The 17,566-nt window shown below is 46.7% G+C and overlaps 1 protein-coding gene across 5 annotated transcripts in view; it reads left to right on the top strand.

Annotated features, from left to right (window-relative positions):
* Window positions 1-3,522: 3,522 nt before the first annotated feature.
* Window positions 3,523-17,566, top strand: part of PPFIA1 (PTPRF interacting protein alpha 1) — a 91,893-nt gene continuing 77,849 nt past the window's right edge. For 2 of the 5 annotated variants that reach the window (XM_064576047.1, XM_045893073.2), the window contains exons 1-2: window positions 3,523-3,727; window positions 4,947-5,210. In XM_064576047.1, coding sequence (XP_064432117.1) covers window positions 4,947-5,210 — 264 coding nt within the window. In that variant the 5' untranslated portion in view covers window positions 3,523-3,727. The remainder of the gene's footprint in view (window positions 3,728-4,946; window positions 5,211-17,566) is intronic. The other 3 variants (XM_045893072.2, XM_045893069.2, XM_045893071.2) reach the window with 2 other exon arrangements.

The raw sequence follows: 17,566 nt of genomic DNA, 5'->3' as shown, positions 1-17,566 counted from the left end.
AAATGTGATTTTTCCCGCCTATGTTCTCAGGGATGGACACACCTCAACCAACCTCCCAACTGGCTCACATATGGATCAAAATTCCAGACCTGGTTAACAATGAAGAATAGAACTGCCATGGCAACTGGAACACTCTGATTGGTGATCTTCCCAGCTCACCAGCCACTTGGATCTCTGTTTCCTCCTCCGTATAGTAGGAAGGATACAGGACAGGTTGCGAATTACTTTGAGAACGAAACAAGAAAAGCAAGTACAATGTTTCTCTTTCTTTCCCTCTCTCCTCCTTTACTCCCTGCCACCTCAGCAGGGACACATGGGAAACCCAAGCAGGGTTGATGTAGTAGCTGAAGTCACCAAGCCTAGAGCCCCCCACCTCTTCCGAAGGGGACTGGACTACTTGGGCAGCACTGGAGACCCACTGATAGAAGGCTTACTCTTTGGTTGTCCCTTAAAGAGACCACTCCTTGGTCCCAACAGCATAGCCACTGGATCAGGAATCAAAAGCCCCCGGTTCACTCATGGCTTCAGTTCCGTCTCTGCTCTAAACTAACTGGGTGCCTGTGGGCGAATCCTTTTTGGGATCCAAAAGGAAACTGGACTTCAGTTTCTTCCTCTTCAACAGAGGGTGACATCTTCTGCCACCCACCCCCAGCTCAGACCTTTGCCAAACTGTATTGTCACACCCCCCTTCATTAGCTTGTTTTCCATACTCTAGATAGATTTGGGACACACCCAGATCTCTAGGACAGAGGCAAGGCCACACTCTGATCTTATAGGAACGCTCCTCCTGAGCTGCTTACATCTCTAGAGAGGAGAGGTGGCCCAGGTCATGTTCAAGGTTGACAAACAACTACATCATCCAGAGAGCTGAGCTGGTGGGCACATTTGTGAAAACACAACCCTGGGTCTAATACTGAACTATCTATCCCCTCCCCTCCCATGTTACCGGGTTTTCTTTATTGAACCTTCAACAGGAGAGTTGGGAGCGAAAATATTTCCCCTGTTCATTTTTTCCTTACAAGGATGCCACCCAATCTCTAAAATATTTTTCGGATACTTTGGGGAAATATTTAGTTGAGCTCTATAGATAGACACGTAGAAAAGGCATTTTAGCTTCCCAGAAGCCAGTTTTCATGATTCGTGCTTGCCTAGGTTTTACTAAAGGAACATTTGGGGGTGGGTCTTGCCTAATGATAGAAATAATGCGCATTCGTGATGAAGTATCTGGAAGCACAAACCAGCACAAAGAAGGAAATGAAAAATACCCACAGTCCCCCGCAAAGACCACTGCCAACATTGTGACATATCTCTTTCCAGGAATATATAAGTGTATGTGTATGTGGAGAAAGGTGGAAAACTAATTGACTATGGTCAAATATAAGCATATATGTTTGTTTTTTACAACTTTGAGACTTAAAATTTAATTTCGTTTTTCAAAAATATTTTATTTCATGTAAAACTCGTTTTCTTAAAATTTTATCACTTTGGTTAATAATATTCTAGAGTTTTTCAGATGTAAGATAAGAAATTTTACATGATACGTTCTTCATCTAAACACATTTTCTTCTTTGAATTTGGGCTCACACTGTCTATACTTGTTTGTAACTTGTTTTTGTTTTGTTTTGTTTTTAGGTTTTTCTCCTCCATTTTAAAAATTAGAGCATACTTCCCATACTAATGCACAGTTCTGTGAGTTCTGACAAAGGCATATAGTTGTGTGACTACTGCCACAATTGAGATGTGGAATTTTGCCGGTCATTAGCTAGTTATTGAAAACATGACTGTGAATGCCACCAAGGTTTCTGTCATCTGAAAGTGCAAAGATTTAATCAATCTCTCTCTTTTTTGGGGGGGGGCATTTAAGTTGTTTACAATTTTCCTCTTAATGATTTTGCAATCTGGGGGAATGGAATGAATGAAGGAAAATGAGTGAAATCTGGGATCTCATCTTCCTGGATCTATACCAAATGGGCTTCTCCCTTCTCTGCTTGGAGAACTGTTCATCCTTCAAGACCCAGCTGAGATGTTATGTCTTCTGTGGTCCCACGGCACTAAGTTACACACTTGTTAACCTGACATTCTAATAGTCTTTCTCCTCTCCCCTCCAGGCTGTGAACTGGGCCAAGTGATCTCTTAAACAGCTTTGTGTTCCCGAAACCTAGGCCATTCCTGGCTACGGAATGAACATTCCACAGGGTTGAACTAAATTTTCTCATTGTGTTGATTTCTTAGGAGACAGATACTTTATGGGTGGGGTGCAAATATGGGCTGGATGAATTAAGCTGGTACCCTTGAGGGGAGCTGGAAATTTTCCTCCATTCCAGACCCTGAGTCAGGGGTGCAAATTCGTATTTATGTGTGGTCAATATTTATTCGATGACTGAATACATGAATGAAAGAAAGGTGTGGTCCTGGACCCTAGGAGAAAGGCCAATCAGAGGTAACACCTGTTCTTGGTGAGCTCACAGTGGGAATCAAGGAATCCACCTTGGACGGGTTCACCTGCTCCCCATGCAACCTTCACTGAGACTGGGGTTAGTTCAGGGGTTCCTGGCTACCTCACCACCCGCATACAGGAGCCCAGTGGTGCCTGGCAGCAATGCCCTGACATTTTGGCCTGTAAAGAGTTTATCCTGCAGGTGACAAACCGTGAGGGGGGAGCATCTGCTTTAACTTATTAAAGGTGTATTTATCATCTCTGTGTCTGCAAGATCTAGCACAGGACTTGACACAAAACAGGTGTTTTTGAAAGTTTAAGTACAAAATATGAGTATGAGTAAGGACAAAGATAAAACTGGCCAGCGTTGGATTCCACTTGTTATACCATCCCTGGGTTGGTCTGTGTCATCGTCGCATCCCACAGACGGGACACTGAGTCGCCCAGCCCCACAATGCGGGGACAAGCATGTGCTGGGAGTTGAATCAGCTGTGCCTGGCTCCCAAGCCTACCGCGCCCACGAGCCTCCACATCAAACGCGGCCCACCTGGGCCTCCGCAGGTATAGCAGGTAAGGCTCGGTGAGTGGGCCCTGCGTAGAAACCGCGTCCTTCTGAGTCCGGTAAGGTTTGGTCCCAAAGAGGCTCCGGTCCCGAGGAGGCAGCCAGCAGGTGCCTCCGGTCCCGAGGAGCCAGCCGGCAGGTGAGTCGCGCCTGGGCGCGCCCTCCTCTAAGGTGTGTGGACGTGATGTCTGGTAAGGGTCTGGCTCACAACCTGATGCACAGCAGGCGTTCGATAACGGCCTTTGGCGTCCCCGGCGGCTGTAAGGGGAGATCTGGGGGCAGATGCCTTCGCGGAGCTGCTACTGCGCGCAGACGACCCCCACCTGGGCGGGGGCGTGTCGGGGGCGTGTCGGGCCGGGCTCCTCCCGCACCTAGCCAATCGGCGCCCGAGGGGCCCGGCCCGCCCACCTGAGGGGGCGGTGCTCGCGCGCTCGGCCTCCGCGGCGCTCCCCCGAGGGGGCGGGGCCGGCCGGCGGCGCTCGGCGCTGACGCTGCGCCTACGCGCCCGACGTCGGGCACGTTGACGCCGGCGACGCGCAGCCGGGCCCGCTCCTCCTGCGCTCCGCCAGTGTCCGGCCGCGGGCCGGCCTTAGTGACTGGGGGCTGCGGGCCCGGGGCCGGCGGGCGCGGGCGCGGGCTGTCTTCGTCGGGCCCCGAGCTCGCCCGGAGCGAGCAGCCGCCCGCGAGCCGCCGCGGAGCCTCCTCGCCCGCTCCCGCCGGCGAGCAAGGTAAAGGAGCGGGAGACCGAGGCAGGCTCGGGGCGGAGCGGGGCCGCGGTGGCCCCGGGCGCCGGCCCCCTCCGCGCGGCGGCTGCGCGGCGCTCGCTGTCAGCCCCCCGGGCGCGGGGGCGGGCGCCCGGGACCCCGGTAGGACCCCCGGCGGACGCGCCGCGAGGGACGGGCTCCTGGGGCCGCGCGGCGCCCGGGTCAGCCCGGTCAGCCCGGCCAGCCGGGCGCGGGGGCCGAGGACCTGTGGCGGAGAAACGCCGCGACCTGGGCTGCGCCCCAGTTGTCAGCGGTTCTCCCCGCCTCAGGGTCCGGGGACTCTGCGGCGCCCGGCGCGGGCGCGAAGGGGGCGGAGGGCGTTGTGTCGCCGCCCGGCGCGCAGTCCTGGGCATCGCCTTCTCGGGGCTCCAGCCGCGGGAACCGGCCCTCCTTCCCCTCGTGCCGGCGTCATGTGGGAGACGCTTATAGCGTCCCCGTTCTCCCCTTTCGCTTTTCCTTCCTTCCTTCCTTCCTTCCTTCCTAGCCGTCCGCGGCTGTAGCACCAGCTTCGTGTTCGCTGTGAAAGCTTTCTTTCTTTCCTTCCCCTTTTTTCGGCTGTAAACTTACATGAGTTCGGTTGCCTGACCGTCGCACCTTGCAGCTGTTGAAAAGCACCTTTCCCGGCCCTTAACGAATCCAGTTCCTTTTAGCGCTCACCAAATCCAGCCCGAGAATTCAGGGAGCCGTCAGTCCTCCTCGGGAGCTGACTGCACACATTCCTGTAAGATGCCTGATGGGTTTTGTACTTGTCAGTTTTACTGGCTGTGTGCTCCTTCTGTGCTTTTCCTGAAAAATGATTGGGTGGCATGTGTTTTGACTTTCTCTCCCCCACCGGGAAATAGGAAAAAAAAAAAAGGTTACAGAAGCACACTTGTTTCCAACAGCTAGAAAGTACAGCTTTGCAAACAAAATGCCACAGGGTTTGTTCTTTATGTGAGGGGTGGTCTCTGGGGTCTCTACCCTTCGCTGGTTATTAATGTGCTCATCTTGTGTGTTCCCAGCACTCAAGATTCCTGGGTGTATGTTTTCCCCGCTTCTATTCGGAGTATAACAGTCAGATCTGAGGATAACGAGGCTGTCTGTCAACCTTCAGTTTATTAGCTACACATAGCTATAAAGTTGCAGGTTTGTGGGAGCCTTTATTTTGCACTTAATGACTGGAGTCTGGGTCTTTTATTTCAAGATGATGTGCGAGGTGATGCCGACCATCAGTGAAGCAGAAGGCCCGCCAGGAGGGAGCGGGAGCCATGGGTCCGGCTCCCCTTCGCAGCCAGATGCCGATTCACATTTTGAACAGTTGATGGTGTCCATGCTAGAAGAGAGGGACCGTCTTCTGGACACGCTGCGAGAGACTCAGGAAACGCTGGCATTGACCCAGGGGAAGTTACACGAGGTTGGTCATGAGAGAGACTCCTTGCAGAGGCAGCTCAATACTGCGCTCCCACAGGTATGGATGTTTTTCACCTGGAACTCTACAGAGTCTTTTTTTTTTTTTTTCTCTCTAAATGTTTTTTTATGGTATCATCTTTCACGGTGTTCATGTTTTAGACAAGTTTGTGAAATGGTGGTTCTGGGTTTCGTAAGTCACATGCAGAGAGCATTCCCGAGGGTTAAACCTCTGAGGGAGGAGGAACTCTGTGGTGCGCTTTACTTTAAACACCTCGTAACTCTTGTTCCCTTCCTCGGGCAGCAGAAGGAACTGTCTAGATTTGGGACAGTGCTCCGAAGATTTTGGACAAGGGCCATGAGGCATCCAAGCTGTGTGGGGCCTTCCGTTCTGTTGTCTCAGGCTTTCTTGCTGAACGTGTGTTTCTCATGGATTTTACCACGTATCTCCCATTTTCTAATGCAATTTAATGGGCACATAGGATTGCTCTCACAGGAAAGATATTTTTACAGTCCACCTTTAGAAGAACACCTGTGTTTTGTAAATGAACTTTGTCGTGGGGGACCCATGAGATGGAGATTAATTCCTTCGGAACTTTCTCTTGGCTGATGAGAATTGTAAGCTTGAAGTGACACCGAAGTCGTTCATCTGAGTATATGACATTTGGACTAGTGTTTCAGAGCCGAGTGAGAACGTAATGATAGGTGAGGGGAGAATGTCACCCATGAAAGTGTAAGGCGAGTGGCACTGAGTGTGCGGGAGACACCGGGGTTACTTGGATGTTCACGGCCACCTAGGTGCCACTTGACTTACCCATAATGGGCGCCTTTGTGGTCCTTTCAGGTAGGCCTGCATAAGTACGCGCTTGTGCTCCCGCCATCAGTCTGCAGTGCTAAATTAGTAAATGAGTAATTGCTAGCCCCAATGCGTTTCTTGGCTGTAGTCGGTTCTCCTGAAAGATTGATAAGCCAAGCGTTTGCGTTTCCTTTTTAGCAGTAATAATCTGGCGTTCATGCTCCTTTTCCGTGGGCTCAGAGAACCATCACGGTCTTTCTCGTGCAAGCCTCACAAATGATGTAGTTTGCGTAGGTCAGGTTTTATTACCACGAGCTCAAAAGCATGGACCAAATGATGCTCCATCAGGATTTTAGCGTACTTGTAAATTTTTCAGTGGTTTTTGTTTGTTTTTTGTGATTGTTATTTGTTTTAGTGAAATTTGAGGCCGTGTACCGAAGTGCGTGTCAAATACTTAAGTATTTGATCATGTAGATTTTTGAAAGAATGAGCACACACGACCTAACAGAAGGGACAGGAGTTTTGTGCAGTGGAGGGTGTGACCCCACACCATTGCTCAGTGATTTGTTTTTAGCTACTGCTCAGTGTCATGTAGCCTGGAAGCTCTTCGTTGAGTGGAGAGTGCAACCTGGCCTCCCTGCCTCCCCGCCTGAGCACCTCGCCACCTCCCTGGCCTCCTGGCCTCTCCACCTCCCCACCTCCCTACCTCCCTGGGCTCCCCTCCTCCCTGCCTCCCCTCCAGGCCTGAGCACCTGAGACCAGCATTTCAGAAACATGGGAACCATTAGGTAAACTGTCTCGGACCTTCCTTTTCTCTGGTGTTTGACTCCTGTCCGGTGGCCGAGAGTGTGGCCAGACAGGATGTGAGTAAGGGCATTTGTACTACGACCAAGTTGTATAAGCAAGTGATGACATGCATTAACAAACCTTAACTGTAGCATAATCAGAAAAACTCACAATGGCAAGTATACATCTCAGAGACTTTTCACTTAGTGAGCACATGCTTGTAACCACCACCTAGATGAAGAAACAGAACATTACCAAGTTTCCCAGAAGCCGCCTCCTACCCACTCCCCGTAACTGTGCCCCAAACCTACCCATGGTCTTGACTTTTCGCCATTGACTGGTTTGGTATGCTCTTGACTTCATATAAATGAAATAGTCATTCGGCATTATGTTTATGAGATGCGTCTGTTTGGCCTCGTGTAGCTTTGTTCTTTCTCATTGCTGTCTAGTCCCTGGTGTGTGAAAATACCATAGTTTATTCTTTCTGCTGGGCATGGGTATTCACAAATGCTGCCCCTGACTATTCTTGCTTGTTTGTTGGTACAGATATGTATACATTTCTGTGGAGTGTACTCAAAGCAGCAGCATCGCTGCGTGATGGCGTGTGTGTTTGTTCACCCCCCACGCACGGTATGTGAGCACTCAGTGGCTGTCTGACCCTTGGTTTTGTCGGTTCTTGCATTTTAGCTTCTGGTGGTTGTCAAGTGGTAGGAAGCTGAGTATGGCGTGAGCTTGCTGCTCCCCGATGACCAGTATATATGCAGGGGCAGGACTTCTCTGTGTGTGTTCATTGGCCACTTGGATATCTTCTTTTGTGAAATAATTGTCTCTTGCCTATTTTTCGATTGGGTTGTCTGTTTTGTTTTTTATTGATTCGAAGGAGTTCTTTTTATATTTTTGAATACGTATATGGATAGCAGATTTTTTTTTTAACAGTCTTGTGTGTGTTTGCCTTTCATTCTCTCGGTGTATTTTGATAAGTTTTTTTTTTCTTTCCAATGCAATAACCATTTTTATTTTTCTTGCCTTCTTGTACTGGGTAGGATATTCAGTACAGTGTTGAATAGAAGTGGTGAGAATAGGTGTCCTTGTCTCACTGCCAATACCAGAGAGAGAGCTTTCAGGATTTGACCATCACATATGATACCAGCTGTGGCTTTATTGGTAGATATTTTTTATCAAAATATGAAAATTCTGCTCTAGTTTGCTAAGTTTTTTTTTTTAATCATGAAGTAAATTATATTAAATTTTCTTAAATGTGTTTTCTGCATCTTTTGGGATAAGTGATTTTTTTTTTTAATGTGGTGATTTAACTTAAAAAAAATTTTTTTTGCCACACTACAATAATCCCAACTTGGTCTCTGTGTATTCTCTTTTCGCTGGATTTTATTTGTTAATATTTTGCTTAGGATTCTTTCATGTGTATTCATGAGAGAGGTTGGTCTGCAATTTTACTTTCTTGTATTGTCCTTGTTGGGTTTCGGTATTAAGGCTGTGCTGGTCTCATAAAACAAGGTAGGAAGTGTTCCTTGTGTATTCCCAGAAGAGTTTGTGTGAGCCTGATGTTTTCTTCCTTCAATTTTTGGAAGAATTGATTGGCAAAACCAGCTGATGTAGGGTTTTCCTTGTGAGAAGGTTTTTAATTTCAGATTCATTTTTTTATGTGGAAAAAGGATTTTTCTGATTTTATATTTCTTCTTGTATCTATTTAGATAAGGCATTTTTTTTTCCCTAGGAATTTGCCCAGGCCACCTGAACTTTCCAAGTAATAAGTGTAAAGTAGTTCATAATATCTTTGTCATCTGCAGAATCCATTGTGATATTTCCTTTTAAAAATTCTTGATACTGGTAATTTGTGCTTTGTGTCTTAATCAGTCTTGGCTAGGGGATTATTAATTTTATTAGTCCCTTCAAAGAACCAACTTTGGGCTTTATTGATTTTTTTCTATTTGTTTTTCTATTTGTTTTCTATTTCATTAATTTCTGTCCTTTATTTCCCCATCTACTTTGTGTTTTGTTTGCTGTTCTTTTTTCTACTTCTTCAGCTAAATACTTAGCTTGATTTTTAGCCTTTCTTCTTTTCCAGTATATGTATTTTAAAGCTATAAGTTTCCCTTTAAGCACGTTTGTTTATCTCACAAGTTTTGATAAGCCAAATTTTCATTATCTTTTATGTAAAAATATTTTCTAGTTTTCATTGTGGTATTCTTTTTTTATTCATAAAGTTTTTTGGAAGTATATCACTTCTCAAGGTTTAGGGGGATTTTCTAGTTATCTTTTTGCTGATATCTAGCTTAATTCTGTGAAGGTATCTGTCTTATTCTTTCGGGGTTGCTATCACAAAATACCACAGACTGGCTGGCTAATAGGCAACAGAAGTTTATTTCTCATAGTTCTGGAGACTGGGAAGTCCTCAAGATCAAGCATGGGCAGATTCAGTGTCAAGACCCGGTTTCCTGGTTCATAGACAGTCGACTTCTCACTGTCCTCACGCTGTGGCAGGGATGAGGGAGCTTGCTCCACCCATGACCTGGTCACCTCCCGAAGTCTCCATGTCCTAATACCATCACCTTGGAGATGACGAATTGGTGGTGGGGGGGGGGGGGATGTAAACTGTTAATCTGTTGCAGTCCCTAAATACGACCTGCATAGTTTCAATCCTTTGAAATGAGTTGAGCTTTTCTAGTGGCTCGGTGTACATTCATTTTCACTAAGTGTTCCTTGGGCACTTGAAAATAATGTGTATTGGTGGGAATGCAGTGTTCTGTGTTTATTAGTGAGGTGAAGTTTGTTAGTCATGTAATTCAGATTCTAGTAGGCACATTAAATAAAGTAAGAAAGAGGTGAAAATAATTTTAAGAATATATTTTATCAGGGTGCCTGGGTGGCTAAGTTGTTAAATATCTGCCTTCAGCTCAGGTCATGATACCAGAGTCCTGGGATCGAGCCCCGTGTCGGGCTCCCTGCTCCGCGGGAGCCTCCTTCTCCCTCTCCCACTCCCCCTGCTTGTGTTCCCTCTCTTGCTGTCTCTCTGTCAAATAAATAAATAAAATCTTAAAAATATATATATATATTTTATCTAACACAGATATCCAAAATATCATTTCAGTGTATAATCAACATTAAAAAACCTAATGAAATAGTTTACGTTCCTTTTATTAAGGCTTTAAAATCTGGTTTGTATTTTATATTCGAGCACATCTCAATTTGGAGTAGCCACATTTCAGGTACTTGCGACATGTGACTACAGATTGAACAGCCCAGCCTTACACCCTGTTGTTAGTTGTGTCCATTACTGAGATCTGAATCTGAGGTCTCCCTCTGTGATTGTGGATTTGGCCCTTTCTCCTTTTCTGTTTTCATCAATTTTTATGTAATTAGAGATTGTGTTATTAGGTCTATTCAAATTTAGAACTCTTGTTTTCTTAGTAGATGGAACTTTTATCATGAAACGTTCCTCTTTGTCTCTAGTAATGGTTTTGGCTGTAGAGGTTACTTTATTTGATAATTGTATTTGCCATGTCAGTTTTCTGTTAGTTAGGGTTTACCTGGGGATCTTTTACTTTCACCTGTCTGTGAGCTTACATTTTAAGGTATACCTTTGTGAATAGTATATGCTTAGTTTTATTTTAATGAATTTGACGATCTTTATCTTTTGGCTGGAGTGTTTGCTCTGTTTAAATATACTGACTGATACATTGGCTTACAGGTGCCATATCACTACTTGTTCTTTATTTGTCCCACCTGTTCTGTGTTCTTTTTCTCTCTGGCTTTCTTTTAGAAGTATGAAGTGTTTTTTAATTGTATAGTTCTCTGTTAGGTTGTTGGAATATATATTCCTAGATGCAGGGCACAGTTTAAACTTAGGCCTCATTTAGTACTTTTACTACTTCCCTGATACTACTGTTTCCTTTGACACTTGAATGGCATTAAACTCCCCTCCTCCGTTTTTGTCACAGTAATATTTTAAAATTTTAGATCGTTTTTGGCCCTGTCATCATTGCTTTGTGCTGTTAATACTTATTAAGATTTGGGATGCCTGGATGGCTCAGTCGGTTAAGCGTCTGCCTTCGGCTCAGGTCATGACCCCAGGGTCCTGGGATTGAGCCCCGCATCGGGCTCCCTGCTCCGCGGGAAGCCTGCTTCTCCCTCTCCCACTCCCCCTGCTTGTGTTGCCTCTCTCTCTCTTTCTCTGTCAAATAAATAAATAAATAAATAAATAAATAAATAAATAAATAAATAAATAAAATCTTAAAAAAAAAAAAACGAGATTTATTTTCCTAGCTACCCTTTTTGTCATAAAGTTGCTCTTTACTCCTTGTTTTTTTCATATTTCTGTCAAAGACTACTTTTCTTTTCCCCAAAGAACTGCTTTAATATTTCTTTTAGTTCATTCATGTCTGTGGTTGGTGAGTTGTCTCTCTCTCTCTCTCTCTTTTTTTTTTTTTTTTTTTTGCCTGAAACATCTTTACTTTGCCTTTACTTTTGAAGAATGTTTCTGTCAGGCATAGACTTCCAGGTGGGTGGTTTTTTTTGTTCAACATTTTATAGCTGCCAATCAGTGATTTTCTGGCTTCCTCTCTTTTTCTTGAAGAGTCAGCTGGCAGTTTTACTGTTATCCCATTGAAGGCAGTATCTTTTTTCCTCTTGTTACTTTTAACATTTTCTTTTTGCCTCAGACATTCTTTGAGTCAATGGCTTGGTTCTTTAATCAGTTTTGGAGAAGTTTTGACTTTATCTCTGTAGGTATTATTCCCCATTCTGTCTTTCCTCTACTTTGAGGGTCCCCATTGGACCTTTTTACCATGTCCCATGTGTCTTTTGGGCTCTTTTGTTTTCCAGACTTTTACCTGCGACTTCTGTCTAGATATATATATATTTTTTAATTACTGACCTGTCTTCCAGTTCACTGATTCTCTCTTCACCTGTGTCTATTCTGATGTTAAGCCCACAAATTGAGTTCTTAATTTTAACTGCTATGTTTTTCAGTTTAGAATTTCTTTTGATTCTCTGAAAATTTCCCATTTGTCAAGTATATGTTTGAAAAGTTGATGTGTGCATCTGATAACTCCAGTATATGTGTCATCTGTTGGTCTGTTTCTGTTCTTTTTTCTTTTGGCCTATATGCTATTATATCTGTCCATCCTTCCCTTGTTTCCTTCCTTTCTTCCTGAGTGTTGGGATATTGTGTATGAAAAGCTGTAGAGGCTCTGGGTGAGGCTGTCTTCCTTGAGCATCTCCTCTGACACACCCCAAGTGGGGCAAGTGTGAGTTACTTGACACTGGGGTTCAAGCTCTGTAAGCTGCCCCCCTCCCCAGCATGTAGCCCTCCGGGGTCTCCATCTGGAGGCCTGGAGCATTTCCCAGCGCCCCTCCTCTTGGCAGGTCCCAAAGCCCAGTTCTTGTCTCCTGAGCACAGGAGATGGTTGAAGGCTCAGCTCTCGGGGAGTGCTTGCAGAGTGCTGGGCTCACTTTCTGTGCCTCCCAGGTCTCGGGGATCTTCACCTTTAAGACCTGGCTAACTTGTCAGGCCTGCACTCGAATTTTGTCTTCCTGTACCCTTGGAGCTGTCCAGAGCTCTGTTAGCCAAGACTTTCTTGGCTTTCTGCTATGTTTTCTTTCTGGCTTATTGGTATATTGCCCCCCCCCCCCCATCCCTGAGGAAAATCAGAATTGTCATATGCCTTGAGGGAGAGAGTGGTACTCTAAATATTAGGGTCGCCTCAGTGGGTCCCTTTGTTTGGAATCTCCCTCCAGTTGTGGTTGCCTCGGTATCTCTTTGATGCCTTCAAACAGACTTAAAATTGTGTTCAGTTTTTCTGGTTCTTGGTGGGTTGACTTAAAGACTGTTTGTGTATATAACTGGAAGCGGGGGGAGACTGTCGTGCTCTCCGTATCTGAAGCACATGTAGAAGTCATGGTAAAAATGTCAATCATCATTATTTGGTACAGGAGAAACCAAACCCACTAGTCCTTGTGTAGTACCCATTGTTCTTTTCCTAATCTAAGTCTCCGGTTTGCCCATGCTCAGCCGCCATGCATGGAAAGATGATGGGGGCAGTGGCCCAGCCCACTGGGTGCCCTCCTCCTCCCTTGCCCGGTGCTGACCCAGGGTGGGCTTTGTGCTGACAGGCTGGCTGTGGCAGACAAGGCTAAGGAGGATGAGATGGCTTAAGTGACACTTATTATGTGACTTGATCACAGTGTTTGATCAGTGTTTTTAAAAATTACTGCTCATTTAGTCTTCCCTCCAATTTCGTTTAAAGTTGAAAATGCAGATTTTATTCTTCCAAGTTGAGTGCAGTGATTTCACACTCTTTTTGTAAGCAACAAGTGAGTTTCTTAAAAGACATCTCACCCAGAGAATTCCAAGAAAAGAGAATCTGTTCGGCTTGAATTGTGGGTGGGACCCCAGGTTTCGCCTGTGTCTCGCCCAGAGTCCGAATCCCTGGGAGAGTGTTTCTCGTAGGACTCCCGAGCACCCTGAAGAGTGAGGTCTTATGAGCACAACTTAGTGGCAGGTAAGGCACCCGTGCAGGTGCGTTGATTGTCACCACAGAGGTGTCTGCTAGCTGGCACCTGGGCGGATTGGCAAGGGAGGAAGGTGGAAGCAGAGCCTGGCGGGGAGGATGAGTCAGGGCCAGGCCTGTGGCCAGGGCGGCCATGGGAGATGCTAACACTGGCCACCACACGGGGGGAGGGACGCCTCTGCACTCGGCCCTGCAGCCTCCTCTGGGGGAGAGAACCGCAGGCTTTTCTCAAGCACTGCTGTAATGCACAGTGGGGTGCAACACTCCACCGTAATTTCGTTGTTAGTGCTCTTCGCAAGGTTTGACCCCTTGCCAAGCTTAAGTTAGTGAGTACGTTAGGGAGACTTTACCTCGTAATCCAGATGAGGTGAAGTGAGCTAAAAGACTCCTCAGCAAGGGTAGAGTCTAGTGATACCCTTGAGTTTTGGTAGTCCCCCCTTATGGACTGATCTTCAGTAGGAGTAGTTGGAAAACCCCTCTTGGAAGACTACTTACTTCCGTTGTCTGGTTTATGAAACGGTTCAGCAGATCCTTCAAAGTGTTTGGCCATTCGCCTCTCATCAGCAACACACTCTGTCTGCCTCTTTCGGCGAGCAGCCTTGTCTTCTCGTCTTTCTCTGTTGCTGCACCTGGGATCATCTGTGCAAGACAGGGCCATCCACTGCTGTTGGGCGCCTCCATGGCTCTACCCCGTTCCAGGCTCTGGGCTGTGTCCTCTGGGTGCCTGTCCTCAGCAAGCCAGCATACCTGCCCCTTCTCAAGACCGGTTCTCGCTGTGAGATGCACCCGAAAGCATGAAGCTGTCGAAAGGAAGAGCTGTCTGCTGGCACACTGTGGTCTGGGAAGGGCCTCCCGGAGGGGTCACGCTTGAGCCAAGGCTGAGAGCGTACTCTCCCGGCACTGCGACTGCAGGGACAAAGGCGAGGGGCAGGGACGAACTTGGCCTTGATTTAAGCCTTGGAAACAGCAAGGTGAGGAGCTAGGCGTCAGTTGGTGGTTGGACGGAGCCTAGCCATGTCAAGAGTTGGGTTTTCCGTTTTATTTTTTAAGTACTGCTGAGGGCCCAGGGGCATTGTGGCCTCAGGGGGAGGGATTGGCATGATTTCATTGAATTTTTTAAGTAGGCTCTGCACCCAGCATAGAGTCCAATATGGAGCTTGAACTCAAGACCCTGAGATCAAGACCTGTGCTGAAATTAAGGGTTGGACACTTAACCCACTGAGCCACCCAGGTGCCCCCTGGTTGAATTTTTAAAAATCTCGTGCTGATGCTGCATGGATAATGGGTTGGGGGTGGAGACAAGACTGGACGAAGGGTAGACACCACTGGTTAGAGTAGTCCTTGCTAATGCATGGGTTGAGCTGTAAAGTTAGTGTGTTAGGCAAAAATTAAAACAGCTTAACATCACCCATCTCATAAAGCACAGAACAGTGTATATTTTTGTGTAATATACAGAAATAGGTAATGTTAAAAGCAGTGTGCATAATATTTACATGTATGTGTCTAACGTATACGTTAAAGTATTTGGGTATGTATTGCGTGTGTGGCAGGCACTGTTCTAGGTGCTGAATATTCAGTACATAGTAACAGTTACCTAGCCCAGATATTCTTGTGGTTGCACAAAGAAAACTAGAAGAGTAGAGAAAGTAGAGCTCAGTTGGAGCAAATGAAACGTGTGGACGGCGCGGCTGCAGGGTGTAGGCCAGACTCGGGGAGGCAGTTTTCCTTGGGAGGTTCCGCTGCCCTCCGTTCTCCTTCATGCTCTCCACTCCGGGTCACAGATGCCTTGCTTGAGCGCCTTGTGATGTACCTCCATTTGGAGGGACTTCGGGCTCCTTAAATTCAGCATTGATCAAAACCATCACTTCCCACATGTGTGCCTCTTCCTGTGAATTAAACCGTTCTCTACCTGGTCGGGTGGTCTGAGACCAGGGGGATGGCTTTGCCTCTTTCCTGCGCCTTGCTCCCCTTCCGGTCCCTAGGTCCTGTGGCCTGTACCTTTCCTGTCTCAGAGGCCATCTCTGAGGACTCTGGGGATTTGGACACTGTCTTCCATCAGGTGGAATCGAGGAGGGGACGACTCTGGTGGCTTCCCCGGCCCCCTGGTCCTGTGGCCCCGTGGCCCCGTGCCAGTCATGCTGTGTTGTGGGTAGCTCATCATGCGCAGATCTGTTGTCCTCCTGCACCTTCTCTGTAAATGTGCTGTTCTGTCGGAGAGGAAGGCCTTTCTTACTGACCTTGTCTTTTGCTTGCTAGCCCTTAGTGCTGGATACCACTAAGTCATTTGGTAACGGACTCTTTCTGGGGAACCAGTTTTGCCCTGTGTATGAAGACCCTCAAAAATGCTTGTATTCTGACTGAGCAGTTTTCCTTGTGCTGAGGAAAGTGTTCTTACCTGGAGGAAACCATGCTTATGCTATTTACATTTTTTTTTTTTAAGATTTTATTTGTTTATTTGAGAGAGAGAGAGAGAGAGAGAGAGAAACAGCATGAGAGGGGAGAGGGTCAGAGGGAGAAGCAGGCTCCCCGCTGAGCCGGGAGCCTGATGTGGGACTCGATCCCAGGACTCCGGGATCATGACCTGAGCCCAAGGCAGTCGCTTAGCCAACTGAGCGACCCAGGCACCCTGCTATTTACATTTCTGATTAGTTAGGACATCCTAGGAGTGACACCTGCCAGTTACAGACCATGTGAAAGTGTGAACACTGTGTAACGCCCTTCCAACGGGGGCTTGACGCCTCTCACTTTTGCCCCCCAGCCTTCCCTCATTCCCTCCATGCTTGACACTGCTTGGGGAGGCTCATGGTTTCCAGCAGCCCGTTCTTGTGGTCGGAGGTAGGAGTGGGCTACGGGGTGACCGCAGATCTCTCTGACCTGTGGGGAGCCACAGGAAGTCCCCTGGGGGCTGCATCGTCCACCCGGTCCTGTGCAGACCGGGTCCTGTTTGGAAGCTGCAGAGGGGATTGTCCAGCCCTCGGTCCTTCTTCCCAGACTGGCTGACCCTCTTCCGTGAAGAGCACCCCTTGTCGTCCTTCTCCCCCTTGTAATCGCTGTGCACACTTGCATTTGTGTTTATTCAGTGATCACACTCAATTATCATCATTCCTTAGATGCTCTCTTGTCCCCCTCATATTGGCTCCTGTGTCCTTTTGCCTATTAGTCTTTGAACATTTCACTGTTTTCTGGCACACTTTGTCCCAGCTTACTTTGTGTTTTTCCTGCCTCAGATCTGAAATCATTCCTCTGAGGAGCCCTGGTTCCTTTTAGTGGGGAAATGATGTTCAGAAATCTAAATGAGCTAGGTGTGCTCGTTGTCGCTGGGGTTAGGATCTTTTAGGTCCTTTTTGGAGACAGAGCTAGACAAAAATATTCATTGAAAGAGAAACCTGGATTTCATATTGCTATTCCATTCACAAATTAAAACTTAGTTTCCTCCTGATTTATTTTATATTTATGTCTCTTGTCTTATAATTTCTAGTGATGTCAGCATTATTTTCTTTATCCTATGATGGACATAAAGCAGTTTCAGCCTTCTGATACCATATTGGTATAATCATCCTACTGACTGAAGTTTTAGAATGTCTTTGCAGTTCTTCTGGATCTTAGAATAAATATGTCATAAGACGATACAGTTAGAGGGGCACCTGGGTGGCTCAGTCGTTAAGCGTCTGCCTTCGGCTCAGGTCATGATCCCAGGGTCCTGGGATCGAGCCCCGCATCGGGCTCCCTGCTCGGCAGGAAGCCTGCTTCTCCCTCTCCCACTCCCCCTGCTTGTGTTCCCTCTCTAGCTGTCTCTCTCTCTGTCAAATAAATAAATAAAATCTTTTTTTTTAAAAAAAAGACGATACAGTTAGAGTAATGGGTTTTAAAGCAGTGTGATTGGTCACATAACCACACGAAATTTGATATACTATTAGATTCATTTGTTTCTGTTTATTCCTAATTTTAGGGTTTGGATTTTTCTTTTGGAGTTGTTTCCAAATACCTAAAGCATTTACATGGTTTAACAGAACTCTAGAAAAAGGCACTCTCAGGAGTCTTGTCCCCCCTGTCACTGAGTCACCCACCTCTAACCAGTGGGGTGGCCATGTGTCCTGGTTTGCATGAGCTAGTCCTGGGTTTTGCCTGTTCTTCTGGAGCCATTAGTAACTGTGTCCTGTTTCACTCTCAGAAATGAGGCACAGCTAAAACTTTGTTGGCACTTGCTAATGCTCATTTAGAGATGTGGACAAAATGTTTCCACTTTGTAGGTTTTTTCCCTGTAGCTAGAAGCAAGCTCTTGGCTGAATTCTGCAGACTGGGATT

This window comes from Mirounga angustirostris, unplaced genomic scaffold (genome assembly GCF_029215605.1).
Source record: "Mirounga angustirostris isolate CCGP_5_RB_7025 unplaced genomic scaffold, mMirAng1.0.hap1 SCAF_13, whole genome shotgun sequence".
NCBI lineage: Eukaryota > Metazoa > Chordata > Mammalia > Carnivora > Phocidae > Mirounga > Mirounga angustirostris.
Note: the sequence above shows the minus strand (reverse complement) of the source record. Positions and strands in the feature narration are given on the sequence as shown.